Source organism: Pseudophryne corroboree, chromosome 9 (assembly GCF_028390025.1).
Source record: "Pseudophryne corroboree isolate aPseCor3 chromosome 9, aPseCor3.hap2, whole genome shotgun sequence".
NCBI lineage: Eukaryota > Metazoa > Chordata > Amphibia > Anura > Myobatrachidae > Pseudophryne > Pseudophryne corroboree.
The window spans coordinates 30428412-30448991 of record NC_086452.1 but is presented as its reverse complement, the minus strand read 5'-3'; the positions used below and the strand labels follow the sequence as shown (position 1 = coordinate 30448991).

The window sequence follows — 20580 nt, the reverse complement described above, 5'->3', positions numbered from 1 at the left end:
TGTTATGAAACATACATATATTACCATGGGTTGGATGAGTTTAGACTATGTGTATGAGAATATTATTGTTATACAGTATATCATACATTAAATGTCTGGTCTGTAATTTGTCAGCTATTTAGTGGTTTTGCAAGTTATTGTGCAAGCAAGGTTCTGGCTTGTGTTTTGTGTAGGATATTGTCCTCTTGTTTGTCCTGGCTTCTAGTAAAACAATGACAGTCCAGTATCTGTTGTCTCAATGTGCACTCTAAAACAATGGGGGCAACCAAAGGTATTTACCTTCATCATAGATCAGGATCCATGTTCCATGATTACAAAGCTTTGCGTAAACAAGACAGTCTGATACATTCAAGGCACTGTTTGTGATTGAGTTTCTGGAAGAATCACCTTTCTATGCGTATGAGTGGTTTGATTAATTTGTGTGTGCATGGTAACTTGCTATTGAAGAATGTACAGACTGTGTGTGAGTTATGCACTATATGGATAAAATATTGAATATGGCTTTTGTGGCTTTTCTATGCAAATGCGTATGTTACCGTATTTGCTCAGACTACGTACTAATACGCAGGAAGGCGTGAGCGATTCTACGTAACCTGTGAGTATGCGCACACACGGCAGAACAAGCACCCGCATGGAGGCCATCTGTGTGGTGTTTGTATGTGATAAGTGTGGCTACAATATTTTCGACTTTGACAAGTGATTGACAGGAAGTGGGAGTTTCTGTGTGGTAACTGACCGTTTTCAGGGAGTGTGCTGAAAAACGCAGGCGTTCCAGATAAAAACACAGGAGTGTCGGGGGAAACGGGGGAGTGGTTGGCCAAATGCAGGGCGTGTTTGTGACGTCAAAACAGGAACTAAACAGACTGAAGTGATCGCTAGCTAGGAGTAAGTCTCGAGCTACTCTGAAACTGCACAATCTTTTTTTTTTTGTAGCAGCGCTGCGATCCTTTCATTCACACTTCTGCTAAGCTAAGATACATTCCCTGAGGGCGGCGGCTTAGCATTTGCACTGCTGCTAAAAGCAGCTAGCGAGCGAACAACTCGGAATGAGGGCCTTGGTTTTACTGTTTTTTCAATGTTAACTGAGTGATCCGACCTGATTTAATTGCTTTAATACAACATGCTCTGAACAAGAAGCTGGAGCATGAGTAAGAAGTGAATAAGAAGCTGGAGCGAGAATGAGAAATTAATAAGAAGCTGGAGCTAGAATAAGAAGTCAATAAGAAGCTGGAACGAGAATGAGAAATTAATAAGAAGCTGGAGCTAGAATAAGAAGTGAATAAGAAGATGGAACTAGAATAAGAAGTGACTAAGAAGCTGGAGCGTGAATAAGAAGTGAATAAGAAGCTGAAACATGAATAAGAAGTGAATAAGAAGTGAGTAAGAATCTGGCGCGTGAATAAGAAGCTGGAGCGAGAATAAGAAATTAATAAGAAGCTGGAGCATGAATAAGAAGTGAGTAAGAAGCTGGAGCGTGAATAAGAAGTGAATAAGAAGCTGGAGCTAGAATAAGAAGTGACTAAGAAGCTGGAGCGTGAATAAGAAGTGAATAAGAAGCTGGAACATGAATAAGAAGTGAATAAGAAGCTGGAGCATGAATAAGAAGTGACTAAGAAGCTGGAGCGTGAATAAGAAGTGAATAAGAAGCTGGAACATGAATAAGAAGTGAATAAGAAGCTGGAGCATGAATAAGAAGTGAATAAGAAGCTGGAGCATGAATAAGAAGTGAGTAAGAAGCTGGAGCGAGAATAAGAAGCTGGAGCTAGCATAAGAAGTGAATAAGAAGCTGGAGCATGAATAAGAAGGGAATAAGAAGCTGGAGCATGAATTAGAGTGAATACGAAGTGAATTAGAAGCTGGAGCTAGAATAAGAAGTTAATAAGAAGCTGGAGCATGAATAAGAAGTGAATAAGAAGCTGGAGCATGAATAAGAAGCTGGAGCAGGAATAATAAGTGAATAAGAAGGTTGAGCAGGAATAAGAAGTGAATAAGAAGCTGGAGCTAGAATAAGAAGCTGGAGCTAGAATAAGAAGTGAATAAGAAGCTGAAGCATGAATAAGAAGTGAATAAGAAGTTGGAGCATGAATAAGAAGTGAATAAGAAGCTGGAGCTAGAATAAGAAGTGAATAAGAAGCTGGAGCATGAATAAGAAGTGAATAAGAAGCTGGAGCTAGAATAAGAAGTGAATAAGAAGCTGGAGCATGAATAAGAAGTGAATATGAAGCTGGAGCATGAATAAGAAGTAAATAAGAAGCTGAGCTAAAATAAAAAGTGAATAAGAAGCTGGAGCTAGAATAAGAAGTGAATAAGAAGCTGGAACTAGAATAAGAAGTAAATAAGAAGCTGGAGCATGAATAAGAAGTGAATAAGAAGCTGGAGCTAGAATAAGAAGTGAATAAGAAGCTGGAGCTAGAATAAGAAGTGAATAAGAAGCTGAGCTAGAATAAGAAGTGAATAAGAAGCTGGAGCATGAATAAGAAGTGAATAAGAAGCTGAGCTAGAATAAGAAGTGAATAAGAAGCTGAGCTAGAATAAGAAGTGAATAATAAGCTGAGCTAGAATAAGAAGTGAATAAGAAGCTGAGCTAGAATAAGAAGTGAATAAGAAGCTGGAGCATGAATAAGAAGTGAATAAGAAGCTGGAGCTAGAATAAGAAGTGAATAAGAAGCTGGAGCATGAATAAGAAGTGAATAAGAAGCTGGAACTAGAATAAGAAGTGAATAAGAAGCTGGAGCATGAATAAGAAGTGAATAAGAAGCTGGAGCTAGAATAAGAAGTGAATAAGAAGCTGGAGCATGAATAAGAAGTGAATAAGAAGCTGGAGCTAGAATAAGAAGTGAATAAGAAGCTGGAACTAGAATAAGAAGTAAATAAGAAGCTGGAGCATGAATAAGAAGTGAATAAGAAGCTGGAGCTAGAATAAGAAGTGAATAAGTAGCTGGAGCATGAATAAGAAGTGAATAAGAAGCTGGAGCATGAATAAGAAGTGAATAAGAAGCTGGAGCATGAATAAGAAGTGAATAAGAAGCTGGAGCTAGAATAAGAAGTGAATAAGTAGCTGGAGCATGAATAAGAAGTGAATAAGAAGCTGGAGCATGAATAAGAAGTGAATAAGAAGCTGGAGCGTGAATAAGAAGTGAATAAGAAGCTGGAGCATGAGTAAGAAGTGAATAAGAAGCTGGAGCTAGAATAAGAAGTGAATAAGAAGCTGGAGCTAGAATAAGAAGTGAATAAGAAGCCGGAGCATGAGTAAAGCCCAGTACCCACGGGCCGATTTGGGAGAGATCTGTGCTGAGCGTGCGGGTGGAGACGGGGGGCCGATCATTTCACCCAGCGGGTGAAGTGAGCGACCCGCTAGATTGGCCTGCATGCAGGCCAATCTAGCAGCAGCGATAGCGATGTGCGAGGCCGCGCATCGCTATCGCTGAGGGGGCTACACACGGAGCAATCATGCTGATATTCTAAGCAATCTAGTCAGATTGCTTAGAATATCGCTCCGTGAGTACCCCCCTTAAGAAGTGAATAAGAAGTGAGTAAGAAGCTGGAGCTAGAATAAGAAGTGAATAAGAAGCTGGAGCATGAATAAGAAGTGAATAAGAAGCTGGAGCTAGAATAAGAAGTGAATAAGAAGCTGGAGCATGAATAAGAAGTGAATAAGAAGCTGGAGCATGAATAAGAAGTGAATAAGAAGCTGGAGCGTGAATAAGAAGTGAATAAGAAGCTGGAGCATGAATAAGAAGTGAATAAGAAGCTGGAGCATGAATAAGAAGTGAATAAGAAGCTGGAGCATGAATAAGAAGTGAATAAGAAGCTGGAGCGTGAATAAGAAGTGAATAAGAAGCTGGAGCGTGAATAAGAAGTGAATAAGAAGCTGAGCTAGAATAAGAAGTGAATAAGAAGCTGAGCTAGAATAAGAAGTGAATAAGAAGCTGGAGCATGAATAAGAAGTGAATAAGAAGCTGGAGCTAGAATAAGAAGTGAATAAGTAGCTGGAGCATGAATAAGAAGTGAATAAGAAGCTGGAGCATGAATAAGAAGTGAATAAGAAGCTGGAGCATGAATAAGAAGTGAATAAGAAGCTGAGCTAGAATAAGAAGTGAATAAGAAGCTTGTCGAGCCATTTTTTTGTATAGTATATTCCTGCCAATGTATATAAGGTTTTATGACAGCCATTTAATCCTTCCTTACACGTTTCTCTGCAATATAGAGTTGCAGTTTTACCAGCTGACTTATTATTACCATTATGGTGAGAAAGTCTAGCATGTTACTACAGAAACATGAAGCCATAGAATGTGACGACAGGATAAGAACCACTTGGCCCCTCTAGTCTGCCCTAAACACATGTACATATACACACACTGATACTGGGTACACTCTAGACAATGTGTACCCAGCACGACATCGCGGGCAACGGAACACAGCGGCGTGTGCATACACACTTGCCGATGCCTGCAGTGACGGTGGGGTGGGGAAGCAGGGCCATGCAACATTTTGTATGTACAGACGACACCGGATGTCGCTAGCGCTGCAGTGGGTACACGCTGGGTGATTTTAAGAATGTATCATAATGAATGGTCATTATCTGCAAATTTGTTTAAAATGTCATCTACTGTCGTCTTTACACACTAGGGTTCATTTTTGTCCAGTGCCAATTAACTTACCAGCATATTTTTGGAATGTGTGAGGAAACCCTTGTTAGCACTGGGAGAATATACAAACTCTACACAGGTAAGTCTGTAGTGAGAAACAAACCCATGACCTCAGTGCTGTGAGGCAGCAACACTAACCATTACATCCGACCTGAAACCCGTTTACAGCATAGGAAGAGAAGGTCACCTGCGCTTAGAGATGTTCTCATCTCCAAGTGACGGCACTGCACCTGTGTGCAGTGTGAGCCGCCAGGGTGAAAGGGGTCTTGGTCAGGTCGCATGCAGCCGCAATGTGTTCTGCGTCTATCTTTGAATCAGCCCCACTGATTGCAAACTGCGGACTGCATCTTCCTGAACGCTTACCGTGTGGTCACTCAAAGCTATTGGTTTACAAGCTATACCATTACCACAAAACTAAGTGCAGCATTATCTGATATTGCATAAATTAGCATTTAGGAGCTTAATCTATGTTAAAGGATGGAGGTGTATGACACATCAAGATCAGATATCATCCTAATTTGGGAGATTATCATCTATAAATACCTTCCTCACATCACACCGTTCCATCGTTTATCAAATCGTTTAATGTGTAAAGGCCATCTGTGATGGTCCGGGGGCGAAGAGACCACTGGCACAATAGCGCATGGTTTAGATGTGTACCCGGCCTTAGGAGCTGGTTGGTTGGTAGTTTATCTCTCTCCAAGGCTTAGTAAACAGACCTCATGTTTCTCAATATTTCTCGGTTATTAATTCTAAACCATTTTTGGAAGCGTGAAATTATTACGACGGGATCCGGTCTTTAGGTCGACATGAGTTTTTGACTTGTTTTGTAATTTTTTTTGAACTTTTTCACCCTTTACGATCCTCATGGAGTACGATTAGGAATAGTAAGGCACCTTGCGAGGGGATACGATGCACTAATTGGGGTTCCCGGTCACTTTACGAAAAAAAGATGAAACCCCCCCCCAAAAAAATCTCTTGTCGACCTATTTCAGGTGTAGACCTAGTCACTCTCAATCAATAGTGGTCGATCTAATGACTGTCGACTTAGTTACCGCTGACCCTATGATCCACACCCAATACAACACAGCTTATTCAGTGACTTGGGGGATATTTATAAAAGCTTGGAGAGAAGTAAAGTGGAAAGAGATAAAGTATAAACCAATCAGCTCCTAACTGACATTTTCCAAACACAGCCTGTAACATGACGGTTAAAAGCTGATTGGTTAGAAGTTAATCTCTCTCGCCAAGCTTTGATAAATATCCCCCTTGATTTTAAGTCACATTCTCCATTATTAATCTTTACAAATTTAGCATACGGTGGTATGATGGCATTACTTAAGAGCCCTACACATAGCGCAATCCGCCGTCGAGCTGCCCAACTGCGGATACGGCCGACAGGCGACCCGGCAGCGCTGGGGGGGGGGGCGGCAGTGACGGGGAGGAGTGAAGTTTCTTCACTCCCCCGTCACCCGGCTCCATAGCAGTGCAGGCAAATATGGACGAGATTGTCCATATTGGCCTGCATGCACGGGGCAGCAGCGATGAACGCGCGCGGGGCCGTGCATCGTTCATCGCTGGAGCCTCCACACTGAGAGATATGAATGGTATCTTGTTCATTAACGAACGAGATCATTAATATCTTTCAGTCATATCGCCCAGTGTGAAGGGCCATTAGTCCCGTCCCTTTATTAATGTCGTATACAACCATCCATGTGGATACAATTATTGCGGCAATTTCTAAATATTTGTGAATTTGTGTAGAGCAGCAGCAGCAGCGGGTGCCCGATGCAGGGACCACGTATTGGCACCAAACCTGAAGTGGCAGCGGGCAGCGCTGCCGCAGCGGCGCTTCAAACTTGGTGCCGTTTTGGCAGCCAATTGGAAGCGCCAGCTGCGGGATTTCAAATACGGCGCCGTCCGCAAGACACTCACAGCTTGCGGGGCGCCGGCCAATCAGAGGATGGTCGGCGCTCGCCGCATTATAGACCCAGGCGCCGCTGGGAGCAGAGGAAGACAGGAGGCCGCGCCGAAGAGCGGGACGGAGAGAAGAGGCCGTGGCGGAGGAGAAGACGGCGGCCGTTTGTAGAAGAGATCCGGTGGCCGCTGAAGAGGCCGGAAGACATGGGTATCAGGGGAGAAGATGTCCAGCAGTGGCTGGACGCGGAGGAGCAGCGGTGGCGCCACTGGCCAGGACGGTTCAGTGGCAGAAGAGGGCGCCGGAGACCCCTGGAGCAGGTGAGGCCTCAGTGAGGCTGATCTAGCCCCCCCCCTTCCTCCCTAGACCACCAGGGAACGGGCATTAGGCCCGGGGGTACGGTTCAGGCACTAGGCCTGTAGCGCAGTTAGGAGGGTCATCCCCTGATTTGGTGGTTTGGGCATTAGGCCCAAGCCACGGTATTGGCATTTTAGGTGGGCATTAGGCACGAGGGCACATGTTGGGCCTTAGGCCCGAGTTTAGGTAGAACACCCCAAATAAGAGTGATCTGGGCATTAGGCCCAGATTACTCCAACGGCTGCATGTTAGGCGGGCGTTAGGCCCGTGGGCAAAGCCAGGCCTCCGGCCTGTGTGCAGCTAGGGGGCACTAGGCCCAGCATAGACAGTGTCCCCCAAGGTGAATAAAGGTGGTACTGGGCACTAGGCCCAGGCCACCCCAGTGTGTACAGGTAGGCAGGTCCGCTTGGCCTGAGCCCCTGGTAAGTAAGTGTAAGGGAAGGTGGGTAGGCTGTGCGGCGCCCACTTTCTGGTAATCTGAAGCAGTTAGGTAATCAAAGGGACAGCACCGTGGTAGTTACTTGCACTGTTATTGTGATTTGTGATGTGTGTTGTTTCTGTGCAGGGCCAAGGTTGCTTATAGTTTGTTTAGTTTTGTCACACCACACACACACAGAGCTAGTTTGAGGGCTATGCCGTTGTAGTTAGTGTAGTGGTGTTACATCAGGATAGAGTTAGACCCTGCACGGCTGTTGTTTGGTTGCCTCCTTACAGGGACCTGTAAGTGAAGAGAAAGATCGCAGTGCAAGACTGACAGCGGTAACAGGTGGCAGTCATTTACACGGCAAGATCAACCTGGTTTTGCTGTGTAAATGATTGCCACTTTAAAAAAAAAACCCTGAAAACCTTACCAAATCTCTCGCTTTCTGAAACTCTCACTCCATTACATTTGGCCCCGGGTCTGAAAAATGATAGGTAGGAGCTGACTGGCTGGTGCTTTATCACCTTCCAATTTATCACTTCACCAGGCTTAATAAATCTGCCCCTCACTGTCCAATTGGGACGACAATTGGGACAATTATTTACCTACAGGAAAGTCCCGATATGTGAGCTACACACTTTATTTTATTTTTGAAAAATCAGCCGATGGGAAAAATCGGGTTTACCCACACACTACCCGATTTTTTCACCTGGACATAGGGTCAGATTACTGAGAATGCACAGACATTGGTTGATATCGGGAGATTGTGGCCGAGATTTTCAGTCCTGCCCGACAGATCTGATCATTGAAACAATTGTGTTTGTGGGCAAGATTTGTCTGAGTTATTGGCAAAATGGCGAAACGATCGTTAATACAAGCTATACAATAATTAGGTCGCTCTATAGTGTGTACTTACTTATCTTTATATTTCCTATACTGTATAGTGCACTATGGGCCTAATACAGGTTTGATTGCTGCGGGGGTGGTGTGGCGCAAATGGGGGGTGGGATCACGGCGGCTGCATGACGTCACACACAGCCGCGGCGATCCTTAGTTTCTGCTAACAATTTCTGCTTGTTGAACGGGGGGAGGCGGCGGTCAGCATGCTGTGGGTGGTCTTGCCCAGCGATGGGCGGCCCCCAATATGCGATCCAAAGGATTGCAAATTCTGCTAATTAGCAGAATTTGCACTCCTTACTGAATTAGGCCCTGTATTTCCAGTCATTTTTCCATTTTTTTCTCTCCAATATTATACCTTAAGACTCAAAGCTAAAACCTAGATCTTTAGAAAGGCCCTAACTACCGTAGTGCTCAGTCTCAGTATATAAAGTAGGGGCCCTTGTAGTCACAACTTTTTTTTCAATATCCTGACAGTTTGCTATCACTAAAAAAGACCACTCAGTGTTATGCGTTGTTTTTATTTCTATCTGGGGACCCTGATACTGTGGGCAATATTTAATAAATATCTACAATGCGAGGTGGTGGAAGGTTCACAATGCAAGGTGGTGGAAGGTTCACAGTGCGAGGTGGAAGGTTCACAATGCGCGGTGGTGGAAGGTTCACAATGCGCGGTGGTGGAAGGTTCACAATGCAAGGTGGTGGAAGGTTCACAATGCAAGGTGGTGGAAGGTTCACAATGCGTGGTGGTGGAAGGTTCACAATGCGTGGTGGTGGAAGGTTCACAATGCGTGGTGGTGGAAGGTTCACAATGCGAGGTGGTGGAAGGTTCACAATGCGTGGTGGTGGAAGGTTCACAATGCGTGGTGGTGGAAGGTTCACAATGCGAGGTGGTGGAAGGTTCACAATGCGAGGTGGTGAAAGGTTCACAATGCGAGGTGGTGGAAGGTTCACAATGCAAGGTGGTGGAAGGTTCACAGTGCGCGGTGGTGGAAGGTTCACAATGCGCGGTGGTGGAAGGTTCACAATGCGAGGTGGTGGAAGGTTCACAATGCGAAGTGGTGGAAGATTCACAATGCAAGGTGGTGGAAGGTTCACAGTGCGCGGTGGTGGAAGGTTCACAATGCGTGGTGGTGGAAGGTTCACAATGCAAGGTGGTGGAAGGTTCACAGTGCGCGGTGGTGGAAGGTTCACAATGCGCGGTGGTGGAAGGTTCACAATGCACGGTGGTGGAAGGTTCACAATGCAAGGTGGTGGAAGGTTCACAATGCGTGGTGGTGGAAGGTTCACAATGCGTGGTGGTGGAAGGTTCACAATGCGAGGTGGTGGAAGGTTCACAATGCACGGTGGTGGAAGGTTCACAATGCAAGGTGGTGGAAGGTTCACAATGCACGGTGGTGGAAGGTTCACAATGCGCGGTGGTGGAAGGTTCACAATGCGCGGTGGTGGAAGGTTCACAGTGCGCGGTGGTGGAAGGTTCACAATGCGAGGTGGTGGAAGGTTCACAGTGCGCGGTGGTGGAAGGTTCACAATGCGTGGTGGTGGAAGGTTCACAATGCAAGGTGGTGGAAGGTTCACAGTGCGCGGTGGTGGAAGGTTCACAATGCGCGGTGGTGGAAGGTTCACAATGCACGGTGGTGGAAGGTTCACAATGCAAGGTGGTGGAAGGTTCACAATGCGTGGTGGTGGAAGGTTCACAATGCGTGGTGGTGGAAGGTTCACAATGCGAGGTGGTGGAAGGTTCACAATGCACGGTGGTGGAAGGTTCACAATGCAAGGTGGTGGAAGGTTCACAATGCACGGTGGTGGAAGGTTCACAATGCGCGGTGGTGGAAGGTTCACAATGCGCGGTGGTGGAAGGTTCACAATGCAAGGTGGTGGAAGGTTGAGGTTCACAATGCAAGGTGGTGGAAGGTTCACAATGCGTGGTGGTGGAAGGTTCACAATGCGTGGTGGTGGAAGGTTCACAATGCGTGGTGGTGGAAGGTTCACAATGCGCGGTGGTGGAAGTTTCATGCAGCATGGTGATGGGAGGAGCACACGGTGAGGTGGTGGCATGGCCACAGATTGCAACATACAATTTAAAGAGCACCAAGGGAGGCTTTCCACCCCAGTAGCTGTTGCTGCCTCTCACTACAGATATTGCAGTAAAATGCCTGGAGGTGATCTTACACAGCTACAGGGGCCATGGACAGTGACATCACAATTGTGCTGACATCACAGTGGAGTACAGATTGCAGGCAAGAGGACGAGGTCATTGGTTTCCATTTCAATTGTAAAGCATAACGGAATTTGCTGCGCTATATAAGAAACTGTTATTAATAAATAATAATAATAATAATAATAATAATAATAATAATAATAATGTGATAGATGACCATTTATGAGCATATGCTGAGCTAAGGGACCCCCTGATATCATCCTGGCACGTGTGGCTTGAGGCTGAGCTGAAAGATCCTTGCTTGAGTCATTGCTAATCTGTATATATAAATGCGAAAGCAATCACTCACTGACTCACTGACTCACTCACTCACTCACTCACTCACTCACTCACTGACTCACTCACTTACTTCCCGATATGTTAGGAAGCTGAAATATAACAGGTATTCTTCAGGTGGGAAATAGGAAAACAATGTAATTAGAATTTTAATAAACCTTCCCTAAGGGGATGAAAAGAGGGTTGACATAGTGACGTCATTAGCAATGCGTGTCTTGCGTTGCGTGAACGATAACGCCCAAACTGACAATCGGATCAAAATTTGGATCTCACCTCCAGTGTGAAGAATTTAATAAACTACAAAAATGTTCCTGTCAGTTTTTACCGTATCTGCTACGGGTGCTCCTCCGGTAAAGCCAAGAACAATGGATTAATATTTACTTACATTAAGACGTCTCAAATTTACATCTCTATACCACATTATTAACAGTCATTTATATTTACAACCATGAAAATCAGAAACTCCCATGTGTAGAACGGGTAGAACAGCTAGTATTGTTATATTTGTCAGGTCTGTGACCATTTAAGGAGTATATTAACAAATAATGATACCATTCAGCTTGTGCGAGTGGTAATACAAAACTCTCCACACAACACAATGTATTTTGCGTAATAGCCTGCCAGACCGACATTGCCCTAGTGTAATCCTACATACAGCTGCAGCGGGTGTGGTATGTTAGGTGGATTAGACAGTGTCTAGGTCGACCACTATTGGGTGACATGTTTTCTAGGTCAACAGGGACTCTGGGTCGACATGTACTAGGTCGAGATGAGAAATGGTCGTTATTTTACTTTTTCTCCTACGTCCTAGAGGATGCTGGGGACACTACAAGAACCATGGCGTATAGATGGGATCCGCAGGAGACATGGGCACTTTAAGACTTTAAAAGGGGTGTGAACTGGCTCTTCCCTCTATGCCCCTCCTCCAGTTAGATTCTGTGCCCAGTGAGACTGGATGCTCTCTGAGGAGCTCTCCTGAGTTTCTCTGAAAAAGACTTTTGTTAGGTTTATTATTTTCAGGGAGAACTGCTGGCAACAGGCTCCCTGCTTCGTGGGACTTAGGGGAGAGAAGTCAGACCTACTTCTAGTGAGTTCAAAGGCTCTGCTTCTTTGGCTACAGGGCACCATTAGCTCCTGAGGGTCTGATCGCTAGGTACGCCTAGATGCGCGTTCCCAGAGCTCACCGTCACCCCCCTTACAGAGCCAGAAGTCAGAAGACGGGTGAGTAGAAGAAGATCTGAAGACTTCAGTAAAGGCTTTGAGGTACCGCACAGCAGCCGCGCTGCGCGCCATGCTCCCACACACAGACGGCACTACAGGGTGCAGGGCGCGGGGGGGGTTGCCCTGGGCAGCATAAAAATCCTCCATATGGACTGGCAATGTGGTTTTTAAGTGCCTAGGCACTAAATCCGAACCCCGCCAGTATAAATATTTTTTAAAAATAGCGGGTCTGAAGCGCGCCATTAAAAGGGCGGGGCTTAGCCCTCACAGCTCTCATCAGCGCCATTTTCTCTTCACAGAGCTGCAGAGACGCTGGTCCTTCCTCTACACTGCTGTACAAGTAACAGGGTGCAAAACAGGGGGGGGGGCACAGTTATTTTCGTGCTGTATATGTAATTATAAAAGCGCTAACGGGTCTGAGGCTTTATATAAGGGATTTCAGAACCAGGATAAGCGCTGGGTTGTGAGCTGGCAAACTCCCTCTGTGTTTCTCTGACATGCTTTACTGTGGGTCTGCCCCCTATATGCCCAGTGTGTTTGTGGGTGTCGGTACACGTGTGTCGGCATGTCTGAGGCTGAGTGCTCTTCCCAGGAGGAGACTGGATTAGGGAAAGAAACGGCTGTGGGAGTGACCCTGTCGGCACCGCCGACTCCTGATTGGGTAAATGTTTTGAGTGCTTTGAATGCGAATGTGGCTTTGTTAAATAAGAGATTAGATAAATCTGAGTCTCAGAGCCAGGCATGGAAAAAATCGACGGAGGATGTGTTGTCACAAGTTCAGACCCCCTCGGGGTCACAAAAGCGTTCATTTACCCAGTTAGCAGATATGGATACCGACACGGACTCTGACTCCAGTGTCGACTATAGTGATGCCAGATTAAATCCAAAACTGGCTAAAAGCATTCAGTACATGATTGTGGCAATAAAAGACGTGTTACATATCACGGAGGACCCTGCTGTTCCTGATACAAGGGTCTGTATGTTTAAAGGAAAGAAACCTGAGGTAACGTTTCCTCCCTCTCATGAACTGAACGCTCTTTTTGAAAAGGTTTGGGAAAATCCTGACAAGAAGTTTCAGATTCCCAAGAGAATTCCGGTGGCATATCCGTTCCCCTCTGGGGATAGGGAAAAGTGGGAGTCACCCCCCACTGTGGACAAAGCCCTATCACGGCTGTCCAAAAAGGTAGTGCTTCCGTCCCCTGACACGGCAGCCCTAAAGGAACCTGCGGATCGTAAGCAGGAAAATACATTGAAATCCATTTATGTCACCACGGGTACGCTACTCAGACCTGCCGTTGCATCGGCGTGGGTGAGTAGCGCTATTGAAAAAATAAGAATTTACTTACCGATAATTCTATTTCTCATAGTCCGTAGTGGATGCTGGGGACTCCGTCAGGACCATGGGGATAGCGGGCTCCGCAGGAGACAGGGCACATCTAAAAAAGCTTTTAGGTCACATGGTGCGTACTGGCTCCTCCCCCTATGACCCTCCTCCAAGCCTCAGTTAGGTACTGTGCCCGGACGAGCGTACACAATAAGGAAGGATCTTGAATCCCGGGTAAGACTCATACCAGCCACACCAATCACACCGTACAACTTGTGATCTGAACCCAGTTAACAGTATGATAACAAAACGAAGTAGCCTCTGAAAAGATGGCTCACAACAACAGTAATAACCCGATTTTGTAACAATAACTATGTACAAGCATTGCAGACAATCCGCACTTGGGATGGGCGCCCAGCATCCACTACGGACTATGAGAAATAGAATTATCGGTAAGTAAATTCTTATTTTCTCTAACGTCCTAGTGGATGCTGGGGACTCCGTCAGGACCATGGGGATTATACCAAAGCTCCCAAACGGGCGGGAGAGTGCGGATGACTCTGCAGCACCGAATGAGAAAACTCCAGGTCCTCTGCAGCCAGAGTATCAAATTTGTAAAATTTTACAAACGTGTTCTCCCCTGACCACGTAGCTGCTCGGCAAAGTTGTAATGCCGAGACCCCTCGGGCAGCCGCCCAAGATGAGCCCACCTTCCTTGTGGAGTGGGCCTTTACAGATTTAGGCTGTGGCACGCCTGCCACAGAATGTGCAAGTTGGATTGTGCTACAGATCCAACGTGCAATCGTCTGTTTAGACGCAGGAGCACCCATCTTGTTGGGTGCATACAATGTAAACAACGAGTCAGTTTTTCTGACTCCAGCTGTCCTTGAAATATATATTTTTAATGCTCTGACAACGTCCAGTAACTTGGAGTCCTCCAAGTCGCTAGTAGCCGCAGGCACCACAATAGGCTGGTTTAAGTGAAATGCCGAAACCACCAGAGGGAGAAATTGAGGACGTGTCCTCAATTCTGCCCTGTCCGAATGGAATATCAGATATGGGCTCTTGTATGACAAAGCTGCCAACTCTGAAACTCTCCTGGCAGAAGCCAGGGCCAACAGCATGGTTACCTTCCATGTAAGGTATTTTAATTCTACCGATTTTAACGGCTCAAACCAATGAGATTTGAGAAAATTTAGAACCACGTTCAAATCCCACGGTGCCACTGGAGGCACTATTGGGGGTTGTATATGTAGTACACCTTTGACAAAAGTTTGTACTTCAGGCACTGACGCCAATTCCTTCTGGAAGAAAATTGATAAGGCCGAAATTTGAACTTTAATGGACCCCAATTTTAGGCCCATAGACAATCCTGCTTGCAGGAAATGTAAGAATCGACCCAATTGAAATTCTTCCGTTGGAGCCTTCTTGGCCTCACACCACGCAACATATTTTCGCCAAATGCGGTGATAATGTTGTACAGTCACTTCCTTTCTAGCCTTAATCAAGGTAGGAATAACTTCCTCTGGAATGCCCTTTTCTTTTAGAATCCGGCGTTCAACCGCCATGCCGTCAAACGCAGACGCGGTAAGTCTTGGAACATACAAGGTCCCTGCTGAAGCAGATCCCTTCTTAGAGGTAGAGGCCACGGATCCTCCGTGAGCATCTCTTGAAGTTCCGGATACCAAGTTCTCCTTGGCCAGTCCGGAGCCACCAGTATCGTTCTTACTCCTCTTTTCCGTATAATTCTCAGTACCTTTGGTATGAGAGGCAGAGGAGGGAACACATACACTGACTGGTACACCCACGGTGTTACCAGAGCGTCCACAGCTATTGCCTGAGGGTCTCTTGACCTGGCGCAATACCTGTCCAATTTTTTGTTGAGGCGAGATGCCATCATGTCTACCTTTGGTTTTTCCCAACGGTTCACAATCATGTGGAAAACTTCTGGATGAAGTCCCCACTCTCCCGGGTGAAGGTCGTGTCTGCTGAGGAAATCTGCTTCCCAGTTGTCCACTCCCGGGATGAACACTGCTGACAGTGCTATGACATGATTCTCCGCCCAGCGCAGAATCCTTGCAGCTTCTGCCATTGCACTCCTGCTTCTCGTGCCGCCTTGTCGGTTTACGTGGGCGACTGCCGTGATGTTGTCGGACTGGATCAACACCGGCTGACCCTGAAGCAGCGGTTTTGCCAGACTTAGAGCATTGTAGATCGCTCTTAGCTCCAGTATATTTATGTGAAGAGACGTCTCCAGGTTTGACCACACGCCCTGGAAGTTTCTTCCCTTTGTGACTGCTCCCCAACCTCGTAGGCTGGCATCCGTAGTCACCAGGACCCAGTCCTGTATGCCGAATCTGCGGCCCACTAACAGATGGGCAGTCTGCAGCCACCACAGGAGAGACAACCTTGTTCTCGGTGACAGTGTTATCCGCTGATGCATGTGCAGATGCGATCCGGACCATTTGTCCAGCAGATCCCACTGAAATGTCCGTGCATGGAATCTGCCGAATGGAATCGCTTCGTACGAAGCCACCATCTTTCCCAGGACTCTTGTGCATTGATGTACTGACACCGTTCCTGGTTTTAGGAGGTTCCTGACAAGTTCGGATAACTCCCTTGCTTTCTCTTCCGGGAGAAATACCTTTTTCTGAACCGTGTCCAGAATCATACCCAGGAACAGCAGATGCGTTGTCGGGGTCAATTGAGATTTTGGAAGATTTAGAATCCACCCGTGTTGCTGAAGCACTACTTGTGTTAGCGTCACACCGACTTCCAGCTGTTCTCTGGACTTTGCCCTTATCAGGAGATCGTCCAAGTAAGGGATAATTAATACGCCTTTTCTTCGTAGAAGAACCATCATTTCGGTCATTACCTTGGTAAAGACCCGAGGGGCCGTGGACAAACCAAACGGCAGCGTTTGAAACTGATATTGACAGTCTTGTATCACGAACCTGAGATACCCTTGGTGTGAGGGGTAAATCGGGACATGTAGATAAGCATCTTTTATGTCCAAGGACACCATGAAGTCTCCTTCTTCCAGATTCGCTATCACTGCCCTGAGTGACTCCATCTTGAACTTGAATTTCTGTATGTACAGGTTCAAGGATTTCAGATTTAGAATAGGCCTTACCGAACCGTCCGGTTTCGGTACCACAAATAGAGTGGAATAATACCCCTTTCCCTGTTGTAGGAGGGGTACCTTGACTATCACCTGCTGAGAATACAGCTTGTGAATGGCTTCCAAAACCGACGTCCTTTCTGAGGGAGACGTTGGTAAAGCCGACTTTAGGAACCGGCGAGGGGGAAACCTTTCGAACTCCAGCATGTAACCCTGAGATATTATCTGCAGGACCCACGGGTCCACTTGTGAGTGAGCCCATTGATTGCTGAAAATCTTGAGTCGACCCCCCACCGTTCCTGGGTCCGCTTGTAAAGCCCCAGCGTCATGCTGATGGCTTTGTAGAAGCCGGGGCGGGCTTCTGTTCCTGGGCAGGGGCTGCGTGCTGCCCTTTCTTACCCTTTCCTCTGCCTCTCGGCAGATAAGACTGTCCTTTTGGTCGCTTTTTATAGGAGCGAAAGGACTGCGGCTGAAAAGACGGTGTCTTTTTCTGTTGTGAAGGGGTCTGAGGTAAAAAGGTGGATTTGCCGGCAGTTGCCGTGGTCACCAGGTCCGAAAGACCGACCCCAAACAATTCCTCTCCTTTATATGGCAATACTTCCATATGCCTCTTGGAATCCGCATCACCTGACCACTGTCGCGTCCATAAACTTCTTCTGGCAGATATGGACATCGCGCTTACTCTTGATGCTAGAGTACAAACATCCCTCTGAGCATCTCGCATATAAAGAAAAGCATCCTTTAATTGCTCTAGAGTCAATAAAATACTGTCCCTATCCAGGGTCTCAATATTTTCAGTCAGAGAATCCAACCACACTACCCCAGCACTGCACATCCAGGCTGAGGCTATTGCCGGTCGCAGTATAACACCAGTATGTGTGTATATACTCTTCAGTGTAGTTTCCAGCCTCCTATCTGCTGGATCCTTGAGGGCGGCCGTATCAGGAGACGGCAACGCCACTTGCTTTGATAAACGTGTGAGCGCCTTATCCACCTTAGGGGGTGTTTCCCAGCGCGCCCTAACCTCTGGTGGGAAAGGGTATAATGCCAACAACTTCTTTGAAATTAGCAATTTTCTATCGGGGGTAACCCACGCTTCATCACACACATCATTCAATTCCTCTGATTCTGGGAAAAATACAGGTAGTTTTTTTACCCCCCACATAATACCCCTTTTTGAGGTACCAGCAGTATCAGAGATCTGTAACGCCTCCTTCATTGCCGTGATCATATAACGTGTGGCCCTATTGGAAAATACGTTTGTTTCTTCACCGTCGACACTAGATTCATCTGTGTCGGTACCCGTGTCGACTGACTGAGGTAAAGGACGTTTTACAGCCCCTGACGGTGTCTGAGACGCCTGAACCGGTACTAACTGGTTTGCCGGGCGTCTTATTTCGTCAACTGACTTTTGCAGTGTGCTGACATTATCACGTAATTCCATAACTAAAGCCATCCATTCCGGTGTCGACTCCCTAGGGGGTGACATTACCATCATCGGCAATTGCTCTGCCTCCACACCAACATCGTCCTCATACATGTCGACACACACGTACCGACACACAGCAGCCACACAGGGAATGCTCTAATCAAAGACAGGACCCCTTAGCCCTTTGGGGAGACAGAGGGAGAGTTTGCCAGCACACACCAAAAGCGCTATAAATGTATAAAAACAACCCTAGAAGGTGTTGTTTACTATATATGCGCTCTTAATATATAAATATCGCCAATTTATGCCCCCCTTCTCTTTGTTACCCTGTTTCTGTAGTGCAGTGCAGGGGAGAGTCCTGGGAGCCTTCCTCACCAGCGGAGCTGAGCAGGAAAATGGCGCTGAGTGCTGAGGAGAATAAGCTCCGCCCCTTTTTCGGCGGGATTTTTCTCCCGGTTTTTAAGAAACTGGCCTGGGTCAAAATACATACATATAGCCTTAATGGGTATATGTGATGTATTTCTTTTGCCACTAAAGGTAATTATATTGCTGCCCAGGGCGCCCCCAGCAGCGCCCTGCACCCTCCGTGACTGAGTCAGTGAGCCGTGTGACAACAATGGCGCACAGCTGCAGTGCTGTGCGCTACCTTCATGAAGACTGTGGAGTCTTCTGCCGCCTGTTTTCCGGACCTCCGTTCTGCCGTCTCTTCAGCGTCTGTAAGGGGGATCGGCGGCGCGGCTCCGGGACGAACCCCAGGCTGACCTGTGTTCCGACTCCCTCTGGAGCTAAGTGTCCAGTAGCCTAAGACTCCAATCCATCCTGCACGCAGGTGAGTTGGAAATCTCTCCCCTAAGTCCCTCGATGCAGTGATCCTGTTGCCAGCAGGAATCACTGAGATTGAAACCTAAAAAAAAACTTTTCTAAACAGCTCTTTAAGAGAGCCACCTAGATTGCACCCTCTCGGACGGGCACAAAAACCTAAATGAGGCTTGGAGGAGGGTCATAGGGGGAGGAGCCAGTACGCACCATGTGACCTAAAAGTTTTTTTAGATGTGCCCTGTCTCCTGCGGAGCCCGCTATCCCCATGGTCCTGACGGAGTCCCCAGCATCCACTAGGACGTTAGAGAAATGGGCAGATAACTTGTCATCTGAGATAGATACCCTGGATAGGGATAGCATTCTTTTGACGCTGGGTTATATCAGGGACGCTGCAGCATATCTAAAGGAAGCTGCGAGGGATATTGGCCTTTTGGGATCAAGGGCCAATGCAGTGCCAGATTAAGGTCTTCATGGGCCTGGAGCTGAAATTCATGAAGGGCCTATTGTGTGCCGCCGCAATAATGAACGAGAACTCGTTCATATTGTGCAGTGTGTAGGCACCAACGATGAACGATGCGCGGCCCCGCGCTCGTTAATCGCTGGTGCTGTGTCGCTTATACATGCATGCCAATGTGGACAATCTCGTCCATATTAGCATGCACTGCTATGGAGCCGGATGACGGGCGAAGTCGCCTGTCGGGCACCTCGGCGGCACATCGCAGGGTGTGTAGGACCCTTAAGTTGTTCAACAAATGCTCAAAAGAAATTCATAACTACTATCTGAGGCTGTACAGTGGGCATTTGCATCATGCTGTATAATGTGGTTGGCAGCTAAGCTGCTACTTACATTTCTTCTTCTGAGGAACGGCTCCTGTACTCCAGTCCCTCCTCAGAAACTACTGGAGACGGAGGGGGTGGAGCATACTAGGGAGAGGAATCCTGAGGTATCGCGCTCTGTAGCAGTAGCAGCTCTCCCTCCTCCGACGTCCGTCATGCAAAGGGAGAGAGAGGAACTTCTGCAGCCAGCCGTTATTCTTGCCGATGCTGCAATCTGATTGGGAAGAGGCTGGTGCTGCTTCCTCCCTGAGAGAGAGAGCTTTGGGCTGAGGCGCTAGACATCCGATGCTCTAATGCACACAGAGCACTCAGGGAAGTGGGAGTGAAAGCAGCATCAGTCAGCGGACCATATGAGGGAATAGGTGGCAAGTTGGGGTGTCTATAGATGGTGCCCCCACAGGGCAAATGCTCTCTGGGCAAAGCACCATCTGTACACCCCTAGTTACGGCCCTGGTCGTTGTTGAGAGCAGTGAGTAAGGTTGAGTGTAGGGAAAAGTGAGGACGGGTGTAGGGATCAGTGAGTGATGGGAGCAGAGAGAGTGGGTGTAGGAAGCAGTGAGGGTGAATGTAGGGAACAGTGAGGGTGAGTGGGCTAAGCAGAGAGTGGATGTAGGGAGCAGTGAGGGTGAGTGAGCGAATCAGAGAGAGTGGGTGTAGGGAGCAGTGATGATGAGTGAGTGAAGCAGAGAGTGGGTGTGGGGAGCAGTGAGGGTGAGTGTAGGGAGCAGAGAGAGTGGGTGTAGGGATCAGTGAGGGTGGGTGAGCGAAGCAGAGAGAGTGGGTGTAGGGAGCAGTGAGGATGAATGAGGGGAGCAGAGAGAGTGGGTGTAGGGAGCAGTGAGGGTGAGTGAGTGAAGCAGAGAGAGTGGGTGTGGGGAGCAGTGAGTGTGAGTGTAGGGTGCAGAGAGAGTGGGTGTCGGGATCAGTGAGGGTGGGTGTAGGGAGCAGTGAGGGTGAGTGAGGGGAGCAGAGAGAGTGGGTGTAGGGAGCAGTGGGGGTGAGTGTAGGGAGCAGTGAGGGTGAGTGTAGGGAGCAGTGAGGGTGAGTGAGGGGAGCAGAGAGGGTGGGTGTAGGGATCAGTGAGGGTGAG

At 47.3% G+C, this 20580-nt stretch overlaps 1 protein-coding gene across 1 annotated transcript; it reads right to left on the bottom strand.

Annotated features, from left to right (window-relative positions):
- Positions 1 to 8800: 8800 nt before the first annotated feature.
- Positions 8801 to 10258, bottom strand: LOC134958704 (uncharacterized). The gene has a single exon (XM_063941460.1). The coding sequence runs from the start codon at positions 10256 to 10258 to the stop codon at positions 8801 to 8803; it is 1458 nt and encodes a 485-aa protein (XP_063797530.1).
- Between the last annotated feature and the right edge of the window lie 10322 nt (positions 10259 to 20580).